Genomic DNA, 13,529 nt, shown 5'->3' with positions numbered 1-13,529 from the left:
GGAATATCAATAATGAAGACACGAAAAAGTCTTATGTTATATATATATATATATATATATATATATATATATATAAGCATCTGGGCACATACACAACATATCAATTTGAAATTGAACACCGCAGATGGCGTAGGAATACGAAAACATACTTTTTTCTTCTATCATGCATGAAATAAACCAAAATTTTGGTTTTGAACTCAAGAAACTTAAAAATGATTTACGATCAAGAGTTAGAAAAATCGAAAAGTTAAATTGGAAGCTAACTAACGCCGAACATGCTGTGATTTTCATTATATATACATATATATATATATATATGTTGGTAATAGACCATAATTTTTTTAATATTTTCTATAAATTCTACCGAATGTTTGGCGTTAATATGTTTGTAGGCCGTTTTTTTCGATTTTTCTCACCAAAGTTTTTTGGTAAACGTTTAGTTTATTAAAATTCAAAATAAACTTATTTTCCGAATTCATGCTGCAAATAAGGCCATATATCGATTAGTATTAATAATTGCTACTATTGTCTACAAACGATACCTTTAATTCTCGTTTCTATCTGCCCTTATGTTAATTTTGAATGCTAATTTTAATGGACATTTTTCATGTGCATATTCCTTCACTGTTGGAAACGAAGTTCAAAACAATAAAAATCTGCCATAATTATTTTGTGGAATTTCATCAAATTGATAATGTGATTCAGCATTCAATTAATCTTCTGGTTTGTTTTTCGAATTGCAATTGGAACATGTACCTACTCGTTAATGACTGAATCAAATTTTCATGGACTTGATCAGTGCAAGAAATACATATAATAAAAAAATATTTTACTCGTTAAATTTATTATGAGGCTTTCGAAAAAGTTCAGAAAGTTGATTAATTGGTTTATTTTTAGCAAATTATTGAGTTCTTTGCTAATTGAAAACAAATCTAGATTTTGTTGACGTAATTTAAAAGCTTAAATACGAACATAACATAACGTAGAAAAGATGATATTTTTAATTTTAATTTTGTTTGCAAGTAATAAAATATTTTTTTGTTACTAACACTTTCATTTTATCTAAGTTGTATATAAGGCGGGAGGTCGAAAATGAAAAATTTGGCTGGTCTTAGGCTAAATCCGTACATAATTTTGTAAAAATTTTGACTGAAAACTAATTCAGCTCATTCTCACGACGATGAAATCAAAACAAACCTCGCATGAAATAGTGGTTTAAACAGCGAAATTTGTTAAAACTAGCTTTTTTTAATTAAACAAATTTAAGCTCCCTGCCAAAAGAGATTTCTGGCTATACAACTGTTTTTCATATATACTTACGAATTTTTTAACGTATAACTAATTTTCATAACACTGCAGATGTGTCTACTCAAGAAGAATTTAATTTATCGTATTACGATGGAGCAAATAAGCCGGTCAATTCAACTGAAATCAACGGAAAAGTAGTTGCTTAAAAGTTTTTTAAATGTTTTATTGTTTTACAAAAATTGCTGAACTAATAAATTTCATTGTAACACAAATTTAAAACTTTTAATTCAACAAATCAATTATATAATATGTTATATACACAGTATATACAACATAAAAATCAGCATCGATGTGATATGTAACGGCTTGTTGGTTCAGTGTATCTCTAACATGATTTATTTCAGACGTTTCAGATTTAAAGTCCTAACAACTAAAAACTAACAATCTTTAATAAAAATTAAAAATCCCACGAGTTAACGAAGTCTATCCAAACGAATACTATTCTTTTCTTCTTTTAACTCTCGCTCATTGCTTTTCCTGGTTTAGTGTTCTTATACAAGAGGCGTCTAAGATGATCTGGGGATGTTGGAAGAAAAAAAAACTTTGGATGGGTGTCCGGCTGCTTGACAAAAATTATAAAAGGAAAAAAGCGGAGTTATGAAACGGCCGAGTTTATTGCTAGAGATGTTGAAAAATAAACTGATAAACGTTAAATTACAACGGAAAATGGTTGAGTAATGAAATTTTGATAAACATGTCCCTGGAATAGCCGTTATATAAACTTTTATGGCTAGTTTCAAGATGAACCAAAAAAGCGCTGTTAAACATAGTGTAAACGACGTTTCAAAAATAAAGTTTAAAAACTTTAAAAATAATTCAGTTTTATTACAAATTAAAACCACAGAACCACACTTCTCTGAAGATTCAATTCATCAATAATAACAACACGCAGTTTCAAGTGTTTCTGCATTTGAGCAGGTGATTTTGTTATCATCGAGTTTTTAATGTCATAATTGAAAAAATTAATGTCAACTTAATTTAGCTTTTCAATTCTCAAGGCAAATATTGGCGAGCAACTTTGCCGTCTACGTTGTTGGTGAACATCACAAGCGCAAGAAAGTTCATAAACTGGTAATTTGACTTTTATGTATAAAAAATTTTTAGTAGTATCTAAACCCTATAAAAAGTTGCATTAAAACTCTGCTCATATTTATCTGGATAAGTTTTTTAATTAACTTGTGGCAAGTCTAATTATTATTTTGATTGATAAAATCATCGGGTTGTGATACTTATGAAATGAAAAATTGTTCTTATACTTTCGAATCTTTAAATAAATGACAGGTGTCAATATTTTTCGCTGCTAATATACTTTTGTACATTTGAGTTTAAAATAAATTTATCATCTCTTTTAAATTATGTCAGTAAAGTTTTTAAAAAATTACTTACGCTTTTTTTTTATTTTAAATAGTTCAATAAGATAAGAACATGAAAATTGGAAGCCATTTTTAATTATAAAAATAATTATAGTAGATAAAAATAATTTCTCACTTTCCAAAAGAAATTAGATTGCCACTACCAAGGACACGTGGATGGCAATCAATCACAAGTGGCTGTCCTCTCACTGTGCTCCAGTGCCAAGTATTCAATTTCTTTCAAAGTTTTGAGAAAGAAATATTTTCTTCAAATTAATGGATGTTTGTTTCAGCGGTTTTTATCAAAGAGGCAATGAGGTTTTTGAAGTGATGTCCAAACAAAAAGGATCGTTGGATGCGGTTGTCGTGAAGAAAGTTGACGTTCCAAGATCATCATTTTGTGGTAAATTTGTTCCAAGATTTTCATTGAAAAAAGGAATTGTACAATACATTTTATAAAATGAGTCTAAATGGAAAAAATTGTAACATCATAATGTAATAATGATTAAAATGTTAAATAGCAATGATTACATTTTCAAATGCTCAGGAGTTCGTAACACTTTGATGGCAAGCAGAAAAAATTTGAAAAATGTAAAGAAGGTGAAAAGTTTACTGAAAAATACTTTGGAATATTTTTACAAGATTTTTTCTTATTTAAAAAAAGCTGGTTCCAATTAAAAGAAATGTGACAGCCACACTTGACAGAGAAATCAGAATTGTCAAGATATTTGTTGCTGTCGACTATGATGTTGTTAGTACAAAGTATTTACATTTCAGGTCATGTTGACTGTTTCTCTGTCTGTTTGTCTATTTGTCTGTCTGACTGTCTGTCTAGCTGTCTGTCTGTCTATCTCTGTCTCTTTCTATACCACTATACGGTCTATGAATATCCAACCACCAATTAATCTTTTTATGAAATTATCTAATTATTTTTTTGGCTTCATAACATGGTATAATGAACTTTTTTTGATTTTTCGAAAAACTGTAAGTAAGATCATGATCGTAAGATTGAATTAAGTTTTCAAATATACTGTTGTTTATTTCAATTGTTCATTTGATTTAGAACTTTTCACACTAATTTTTGAAAATTTTGTTAAAAATATTTAAATAAAATCAATTATTTTTAGTTGTCATCATTCTTCTTTCTCATGTAGAACTCGTTTTTCAAGTCGGATGTGAACATAATGGTTGATTTTCTACTGAATGCGTTCACTGCTGCTGGTTTGGTTGGTATTTACTTTTTTGTATTTTGTGATAAAACACACTTTAAATTTTTAGAAAAATTTTTATTCCTGGATATCGTTTAAAAATCAATAGTACTATCAAGAACATGACATTATGTTAACCGTTTGGAGTCTAGAAATTTGGAATTCTACAAATATTGTAGTGAGACCAACAGATACTCGTGATGATTTTTTGTATAAGTTTGTGGATTACACCAATAAACATATAACAACCAATTATTCTGGAATAGATGTATCTATGCTTCTTACGTAAGTGTCCATTGACTCATTTCATATATTTTTAAAACAATTTCATTAAAAACTAATTAAATATTTAATAGGACAAAAATATTCGGTGTAACGTATGGACTTGGAGAGTTCTATTCAATGTGTTCCTCAAGTTCAGCTCTTTGGATTTCAGTAAATGTTTTTGAAATTAATATTTATTTTAAATAATAGTTAAACACATAAACGACACTTCAAAAAAAAAAATCAGAATATATTAATAAATAGATTGAAACTAAATTAAAAATCATTCAAAAGACCATTTAATTAAGTTTTTATATAAAAACGTTTACATTTACATGATTCATTTGTTTCGCACTACCCGGTTTGGCACAGCCACCCTCATTAACAATACCTCATTACGAAAATACCGTGTTGTACAATACATCACCCAGCTCTTGATTTTTTAACGCCTTTGACACTGTCAGCCTTTTATCGATTAATTTTTACTTGATTAATGTACAATCTTTATTTTTTTTTACTAAAAGCTTTATTCAAAATTATTAAAAAATTTCATCACTTTTTAATTAGGTCTTTTGTTCGTGAAGTAATTTTGTTTTTTCTCGACAGAGGACTACTTTAACCCAACTTCACATTTAATTAAATCTTAAATCTTTTCATGTTTTAAGACATGGTATAACAAGGCTTGTGTATGAAAGATTCAATTGAATCAATGCTATAGTTTTTGGTTGGTGCTCTCTAAGTATGGAGAGTAATATACAGCATTTTTGCATAGATTTAAACAGAAAACTTGTTTCCTGGGTTCCAGGGTTCTACTAAGATAATGCTTAAAGCTTTTACAGTTCAAATCGAATGCGCAGCCTCATCCACCATATTCTACAGATCTTTTGTTTCTGGATTAATATTTGCTTTTGTCGCTGCAAACTTTTTGGAAGTTAAAACGTTTATTTCAAAAGAAAAGACCAAAAATCACCTGAATTAGTGTTTCACCAGCAATTACCAAAAGTTTTAGGAGTGTGAAATCATGTTAATACCTGAGAGATGGCAAATGATGTTGGGCCAGATTGTCCAATATATAATTCATTAAAATATTTATTCGTTATACAAAAATTATCTTTCATTTTTGAAAAAAAAAATTAAAGTTGCTTTCCCAAAAACGGTGAAAAATTTAGACTTATTTATATAAGATTTTTACAGCAATTAGAATGTTTTTTATTTGTATATTAATAAGAAAAACATTTGAACGTTTTTATCAATTGCTCTATTTTGCGATTTCCAAACTTTTGTATCACAAATTTATAGTCTTCAGTTATGTAAATGGCATTTAGCAATGAATTTTATTTGTATTACACAAAAGAAAAATATACGACAGACATGAACATTTTTTAAAAGCAACCGGTCACTGGTAATAAACGCTAAAACTACTGAACAAATGCAGATTATTAGGGGAGCCTTCATAACCTCCCTAACTATGGCGCACGAATTAGGCCACATATTTGGAATGGAACATGTTGAGGATGTTTTTGGTTGCGTGTGCAGTAAGGAGCCGTGCATTATGAATAGACAACTTCCGTAAGTTTTTTAACTAAACTTTTCTGCTTTTTATTTCTGTTTTTAAGGAAAATTTTCTACAAAATTTTATCAATTGTGTAACTGCATTTTGTCAAAAAATATTTTTGTAACTTTCACGGTCATCAAGTTAATCAATCTTCTTGCAAGATTTCTGATAGATAAACACAGCTGCTTCAAACACAAACTTGCTCAAACGTTTATTTGAATGTCAACGGAGTTAGGAACACAAAATTATGTAATAGTCTATTAAATAAGTTCGATGTCGCACAATACAAATACACAATACAAAATCACAGCCCAGCTTTATAACCCAACATACAAACAACCTCTTAACTCTGGCCAGTTTCCCTCCTTACTGAAACATGCTTTGTCATCCCCACTCTGAAAAAACGTAGCCTTGATAAAAACACATTGGCTAACTATCGCCCGGACTCTAACCTTTCGTTTTTGGCTAAAATTATTGAGAAAATTGTCAACAATCAGTTGTTTTGCTATTTGTCTGTTAATGGTCTTCATCCGTCAAGCCAATCTGGTTATCGGCGATTCTATTCGACTGAAACTGCACCCATCAATTTGGCTTCAGAATTGTCTATGGCAATTGATGAGCAAAAGATTTTGCTCCTTGTTCTGCTTGACATGAGTGCGGCTTTTGATTGTGTCGATCATGTGATTTTAATTGATAAATTACAGCATTTATTTGTTCCTTTTTTGGTTGAAATCTTACTTGTGTGATCGTACTCAGCAATTTGTGTTTAGTGGTGAAGTATCTGATGTTGAAAGATTGTCGTTTGGTGTTCCTCAGGGATCTGTGTTGGGTCCGTTGCTGTTCTTTTTGTATGTGCTTGATTTTTTGAGGTTGTTGTTAATAGACATGGTCTTAAAAGTCAGGCTTTTGCTGATGATGTCCAAATTTACCTAGTTCTCATTCTGGTTTTACTGAATTGTTGGATAACCTTGTTCTTTGCTTGACAAATGTTAGTAAATGGTTGTCATTTAATCGCTTGAAATTAAATAATAGTAAAACATAAATTTTGCCTATTGGCACATGGCAGCAGTTGTCTAGAATTGATATTAAGGGTTTATTTTTGAAAGGATACATATTGATTTTTGTAAGAGTGCTAGTAATCTGGGTATAATATTTGACACAAATATGTCCATGGAGCCACATATTAAGCGTTTTGCTAGAGACTGTTCAAATCAACTAAGGTTGTTGAACTCAGTAAAACATTCACTTGATGTTCATACATTGAGTTGACCGGTCCATGCTTTTATACACTCTAAAGTGGATTATTGTAATGGCCTATTCTATGGACTGTCACAAAGAGTTATTCAGATGTTGCAGTCCATTCAGAATAGAGCTGCTAAACTTGTTTCTGGACGTTCTAGGACTAATCATGTCAGCCCCATTTTGCGAAACTTACACTGACTGCCTGTTAAAAAACGTATTACTTTTAAAATTGGAATGCTTATTTTCAGATGCTTGAATAGTATTGCACCTGGCTATCTAATTGATAGGTGCACTGCACGTCTTGTTCCAGGGCATTCCTACAAGTTACGTTCTAATGATCGTGACTTGCTTTTTGTGGCCCCAACCAATTTTGTTACAGGTTCAAGAAATTTTTCAGTTGTTGGGCCATCTGTATGGAATAGCTTGCATTTGGAAATGTGTGCTTTGGGGCATTCAATTTTATCCTTCAGGAGGGAACTAAAAACGTTCCTGTTTGCGCAATGAGTGCTTTGGTTGTTGTTTCCTTGTGATTTGTTTCAGCATTTTCGAGATTTGATGAAAGAGGGCTATATAAATCTACCTAATGATAATAATAACCTCGTCACTTTTGCCACACGTACTGTACTGTGTTTATAAATCAGTAGTTTTATACAGATTAGACGTTTTAACAAAGGTAACAAATAGCAAAGGTAACGACGATAATAACAATCAATTGAAATTAATTATATAGCTCAAATTTTGCAACATATAAGTGTGCTTATAATTCAGAAGTGTTACAACCGAAAAATTTTTACAGTTCTACCTCCTTCGAAATTACATTTTCTTTGAGAAAGACGTTTTAAACACTTACGCTTTTTTCAATAAGTAGAAAATGTGCATCTGCTTATTTCTGTTCGTCAAAAATGTTGCTCAACAATATTTAGAAGCTTTTGCAATATTTATCAAAACCTTTGAAAAGTTTTTCGTTTAACTACTCAAATAAAAAAAAAATCTTTTTTCAATTTTTTTCCAATATTGATTCACTCAACTTAGGATAAAGTTTCAAAAATTTGCAATTTAACTTCAAACTTGTTTTATTGTGAATACAGTTAAATTAGTTTTTTAAATAACCCAAAGAAAAAGTAACACAACAATCGAAATGACTTGGGCCAGTTGTTCAACGGAGGTGCTCAACCAAACCTATCATATACACCAATGTCTTTTTGAAAAAGATGCACCGTTCGATTTAATACCTGCCAGTTGTGGAAACGGATTAATTGATGATGGGGAAGATTGCGACTGCGGTTCATTTAAAGTGGAAGTGAGTTTATAATATTTTCTATTTATTTGAATAAAATTAAAGTATTATTTTAAATTTTGTTATTATTGTAATATATGTTTGAATTTTGTTAATAGAATATTTTCTGCTCAAAATAATTCGATAAATTAAAAATGGCCGAGTGCACTTAAATATAAAGAATGAAACAACCAGATCTGTTCAAGGCAGTGCTGCAACACAACAACTTGCATGTTTACTCCAGGCTCGGAATGTGCCACAGGACTGTGTTGTGACTTCAACGCATGCAAGGTGTCTGTTTGATATAGTTTTTGAATTACTAAATTTTTTTTTCAAACCAACACTATCTGATATTCTAATAATAGATGATTGGAAAATGAAAAATATACTATATATTTTTCCAAACATCGAGACAAATTAATTTATTAATTTAGAAAAATTCATAAAATTTTTGTATTTTTCGAACTTGATAAGCTCAAACTCGCCGGAGAGATTTGCAGAGAGGTGAAAGATGAATGCGACATTGAAGATAAATGCAGTGGAACATCAAATCTCTGCATAGATTTATATAAACGAGATGGAACCATGTGCTTGGTGAGTTATTTTTTATGTACAGATCCACAATTTTGAATAACTTGAAAAATTCAGCATGTGACTTTGAAAACAATTCCCTTAAGACAACAAAATTTAGCTAAATTAAATTAAATTTAACAGACGGAAACTACTTTAAACAATGTTTCAAGACAGAAGCTTTGAACAAAATGTAATGAAATTTTTAACCCAAAATTAACGATTGCTATCTTCTATAAACAAACAACTAAAATATATAATTAACCAAATATAATTATATACAAATATTATACGAAAATTCGTGATAGGCATTTGCCGTCCAAACAGTATGCGGAAATGCATAATATAGAACAGCATTTATTTATTGTTTCAAAAAATTTGAACATAATTGATGTATTGACAAATTGAAACATTTGGCGAGGTTAATCACTAAACTGCTGCACAAACTATTTTTGTACAATATAATAAAAAATTACTTGATCAAGAATTTTAGATTCACCCGTAGCTCATTATTTTGAAACTCTTTCATCATCCGTTACAGGACCGATACTACTGTTACGGCGGCAAATGCCTATCACGAAGCAGACAATGCTCGTTGTTATGGAACGACCAAAAGACGGTGTCAGCTGGAAAAATATGCTACCTTCGGAACATATTTCTAAACAATCTATGCTTCAATTGTGATTACGATCCAGACACAAATGTTGCTCGTTCTTGTTCTTTCAGGTATAATTTTATCAGTTTTTGTATTTATATTTTAATTTTATTAGGTGCATTATTTTGCATATATCTACAAAATTTAATATTTCTTTTTAATGAATTACTTGGAGTTATCAACGATACACACACACTCACACATCCACATCGTCATTCAATGCATCGCGCGCATTCCAGATGGGAGGAATCATTTGCATTCGAACCTAGTCTCAGAACATTGTAGGCAGGGCCGTTTTAAGGTTATCGTAAGCTCTAGGCCCTTTCAAAGTCATAGGCCTTCCCCTACGTAGGGGAAGGCCTATGACTTCCCCTACGTAGTTTCTATGAACGCACCGGAATTACATCGTGCGCCTCGCATCTGTTGTTGGCTTTTTTCTTAAAATTTTCAAAAGTAACAGAAATTTTTTTAAATGACTATGTCTGATATATGTTCCTCTGGCTTTCGTAAACCCTAGGCACTGTGCCTACTCTGCCTGGTTGGTGAAGCGTCCCAAAACGTAGGGCCAGGTGCCTCTATTACACTACCATACCACCCAGTGTTTAATCATTATCTGAATTGTTTAATTATTCCGGCAGCAACAGATATTGTGGAAAATTGCTCTGTCATCTCAGCCATGCAAGCCTTTTGAATCAATACGACTACGTACATGATGGTTTATCTTGCGTATGCCCGATGTTTTTTCTTAGAAATGTCAACAAATCTTTCTCCTACATCCAGGATGGAACCAAATGTAAAACAAACAAGGTTAAAAAATTAATATTCATTCACTATTCATTCACCACTCTTTGATTAATTAAAAGGTCTTTGTAGCCTATTAATTTATGTTGTACGTTTGAAGTTGCGTTGGCATAATTAATCAACCACTAAAATAAATGTACTGATAATTATTTCAATTAATTAATATAGCTCATATACATTGTTTAACTTATTACTTCACATTAACAACTTTTACGAACATTAAGAGAATTTTTTTGTTATAGGATGCCAAGGTTAAATGCGAAACATTTGACGAAAATTATCATAACCATGAATTATGTTGATTTGATGATGACAATAAAATAAAAGAATTTAAAAGATTTATCTTTTATAACCAATGCTGAAGAGGCATGAAATTATAAGCATTTGGTATTTTAGTTTTCCAATTCTTGTATTTTTTACTCTTTCGTTTCTTCTCCCTTCCGTACACTTCTAGTGACTAAAATTGTTCTTGTGAAATACAAACACCGCATCCAAATCATCGTCTGCATAAAATTAAAATTATTTATAATTTTTTTATCCAACAATATACTAAGCATAAAAGTAAAAAAGGTGATAATCTTAAATTTCTTAGCATTTTCTAATGATTTTTGAAAAATTTATACGAAAAATATATAAATTATTTTATCTAATGAGAAATATTATCAGATTTAACGCTCAATATAATTTTAACTTAAAATATTTTTAAATTTTTTTTAAAATCTAGGTTTGTTATAAAAGAGAATGCATCAACAGAAATGATTTTTTCGAGACGGTGACTCTAACTCGCAAATCCTCCTCCAGATGCTCAAAACTGTACAACTCATTCGACAAATTTATTTTTTATTTGTTTTGGCCATTTTACTCAATAATGTTTTAATTATTGATGGGCATTCTTTTTTCAAAGCTGAAATGAGGCATGTTTGTGAAGGTGCATCAGTAGCATGTGCTGAAAGTTGACACTCATTCAAAGATCAACATCAAACGATTAATTTTTTTCAATTTAAATAAATATTTATAATTTTTACACAATTTTGTAATCGGAAAACTTTAAATAAATTTGCAGTCTGCACATGTTTTCTTTTTAATTTAAGTTTATCATGATCAACCGCTCAAGTATAAAACGGTAGAACGATCGACCATCAAAAGCGTCGACAGCTCCTTGAGCTATGGAGTACCTGTAAGCAGGCTGTAAAAACAAAAAGACGGAACAATACTATATAACTACACTGATGATGACAGCTGATGCCGAAAAGAGCTTTTCTGTAGTAATAACGTTATTAATAATGTTTTGTCACAAATGTCAAATATTAAAAGTTTTTTATTTAACTTTAATAAACTTCATCAAGATAATAGAAGTCTCGTTAGAAAAATTGAGAAACTCAACTGCAAGTTGAATAATGCCGAAAACGCAGTGATCTTTATAAATCTCAATAAGTGAACATGAAAATTAGTATAAAAATTTTAGAAAACATTTAAAGTTATATCTAAAAAAATATTCAAATTTTATAACAAAACACTGGGAGGTTCAGCATTGTGCGGGCCCGAAGGACTAAAAATAGGGGAGGCTCGAGCTCTTCCAATCCCCATGGAGTCAGCGCCTATGTATATGCTGGTGAAAGAAATGGATATATATAATATGGATATGGCAGACGCGTTATTTATATATATATATATATATTTATATATATATATTCTCGAGATATATATATATATATATAACATCGAGGGCAATCTAACAAATATTTGTTGAAAAGTGAATTTAAATTAAAGTAAACAATCAGTTTTTAGCCGGTTGTTTAACGATTATCGTTCTGGGTCATTCTCCGTCAACTTGAACGATTTAAAAAAAAGTCCACGCCCGACCATCTCCGATTTTTTTAAAATTTGAACAGTAAGTACCTCAATGTATTTCATCGACAAAATAAAATTTTTATAAAAAAATTTCAATTATTTTTCAAGTTATGAAGATTTTTGTGACAGCATCCTCAAATTTTTGAGCGATTTTTTTCAAAACTTGTACCTACGTAGAACGCTATATCTCTTGAACTAGCCAACATATCTTGATGAAATTTTTTGTGCATATCAGTGAAACAATGTAATAACAAAAAAAATAAATGTTATTGTCTCGAATCAAAGGATATTTTGAACAAAAAATCTAGAAAAAAATGAATTTTTTGAAAATTTCACCGATTTCAAATCAGCGTAGCTCAAAATCTATCGCAAAATAAATAAATATTTTTTGTTATTTTAGAAGTACCTTATAGTCACAAATAAATCACAAAATTTCGTTAAAATCTGTATTGAATTTTTTGAGCTATCGGAGCTCAAAATGTCAAAAAAATGAAAAACTTCTTTTGTTTGGCGCCATTTTTAACTATGAAGAACCAAACGTTTTTTAATTTTTAAAATTTGTTTATATAGTGCTTTTATAGCTTAACAACATATCAAAAAATAAAATTGGCGTTTGCTTTCTTTGAAAAATAAAACAACTTCAAAAACAGGCAAAACAAATTTTTTTCAAGTGTCAATTGTTTTTTTTTTTCAATTTAAAATTATTATACAACGTGTTAATGTGTTTAAAAACAGTTTCAGGAAGAGTTATGTGAATTTTTCCAACATAAGAAATGTTATCATCAGGTATAAGAATCAAAATATGTTTAAATGGTACATAGCAAATATCTACATTTTTAGGCCAATAAAAAATATTTTCTTTAAATTTCTTCAGACAGTTAATTTTTAAATCATCATTTTTATCATCTCTTTCTATAATGTTTCCTAAATACCATTTCATATTATAGACCAAAGCTACAAATCGACCCGGCTCATAATCATCATTGGTGTCTTCACTTTCATTTTTATTAAAATTGTATCCAAATAAATCTGAAGACAAACGTTTCATCAAAAGTTGATCATTTTTGTCTGGAATAAATGAGTGATGACTTCGACAACCCTTTATTTTATCTGCTGACCTAAATCTTTTTCAAGCATTTTTCCTAGCAGATCTTTAATTTCTTTTTTGTCTACCCAAAAAAATTTAATACCATTTATTTTCGCATCAGCGTATGTGTAAAAATCTCTGGCGTTCAATATCTGATCTTTTGTTGATGCCTGCAAACTTGCTCTTGCAACCAATCTTTTTGTTGTCCCTCCAATTCCATCGCAAGGACTTTTACCATGAAAAGTTGCAAAAAAGTGCCATTCTGCTTTTAATCCAAAATCCTCTTTGTGATGAATTAAATTAGAAAAATTTTTGTATTGACTTACCGCACCATCAGAAAAATATTAATTAAAGTAACGT

General features: G+C 30.1%; 3 protein-coding genes across 3 annotated transcripts in view; 2 read left to right on the top strand and 1 right to left on the bottom strand.

The window, feature by feature from the left end:
- Positions 1 to 212: 212 nt before the first annotated feature.
- On the top strand, positions 213 to 4,317 carry HELRODRAFT_180000 (hypothetical protein; the record flags this gene model as incomplete). The annotated part of the gene is made up of 9 exons (XM_009028769.1): positions 213 to 246; positions 1,360 to 1,442; positions 2,153 to 2,226; positions 2,307 to 2,379; positions 2,807 to 2,886; positions 2,954 to 3,063; positions 3,208 to 3,260; positions 3,325 to 3,411; positions 4,225 to 4,317. The coding sequence occupies 9 exons, from the start codon at positions 213 to 215 to the stop codon at positions 4,315 to 4,317; spliced, it is 687 nt and encodes a 228-aa protein (XP_009027017.1).
- Positions 4,318 to 8,067: 3,750 nt separating this feature from the next.
- HELRODRAFT_87466 (hypothetical protein) lies at positions 8,068 to 8,835 on the top strand (the record flags this gene model as incomplete). The annotated part of the gene is made up of 3 exons (XM_009028715.1): positions 8,068 to 8,223; positions 8,401 to 8,496; positions 8,680 to 8,835. 3 exons carry the CDS (start codon positions 8,068 to 8,070, stop codon positions 8,833 to 8,835), a joined length of 408 nt encoding a protein of 135 aa, XP_009026963.1.
- Positions 8,836 to 11,734: 2,899 nt separating this feature from the next.
- HELRODRAFT_179998 (hypothetical protein) overlaps positions 11,735 to 13,529 on the bottom strand; it is a gene marked incomplete at both ends in the record, with an annotated part of 3,006 nt that continues 1,211 nt past the window's right edge. Inside the window, 3 exons of the mRNA XM_009028768.1 lie at positions 11,735 to 11,840; positions 13,015 to 13,150; positions 13,201 to 13,452. Coding sequence (XP_009027016.1) covers positions 11,735 to 11,840; positions 13,015 to 13,150; positions 13,201 to 13,452 — 494 coding nt within the window. The remainder of the gene's footprint in view (positions 11,841 to 13,014; positions 13,151 to 13,200; positions 13,453 to 13,529) is intronic.

The sequence above is a fragment of the Helobdella robusta genome (genome assembly GCF_000326865.2).
Source record: "Helobdella robusta unplaced genomic scaffold HELROscaffold_58, whole genome shotgun sequence".
NCBI lineage: Eukaryota > Metazoa > Annelida > Clitellata > Rhynchobdellida > Glossiphoniidae > Helobdella > Helobdella robusta.
Note: the sequence above shows the minus strand (reverse complement) of the source record. Positions and strands in the feature narration are given on the sequence as shown.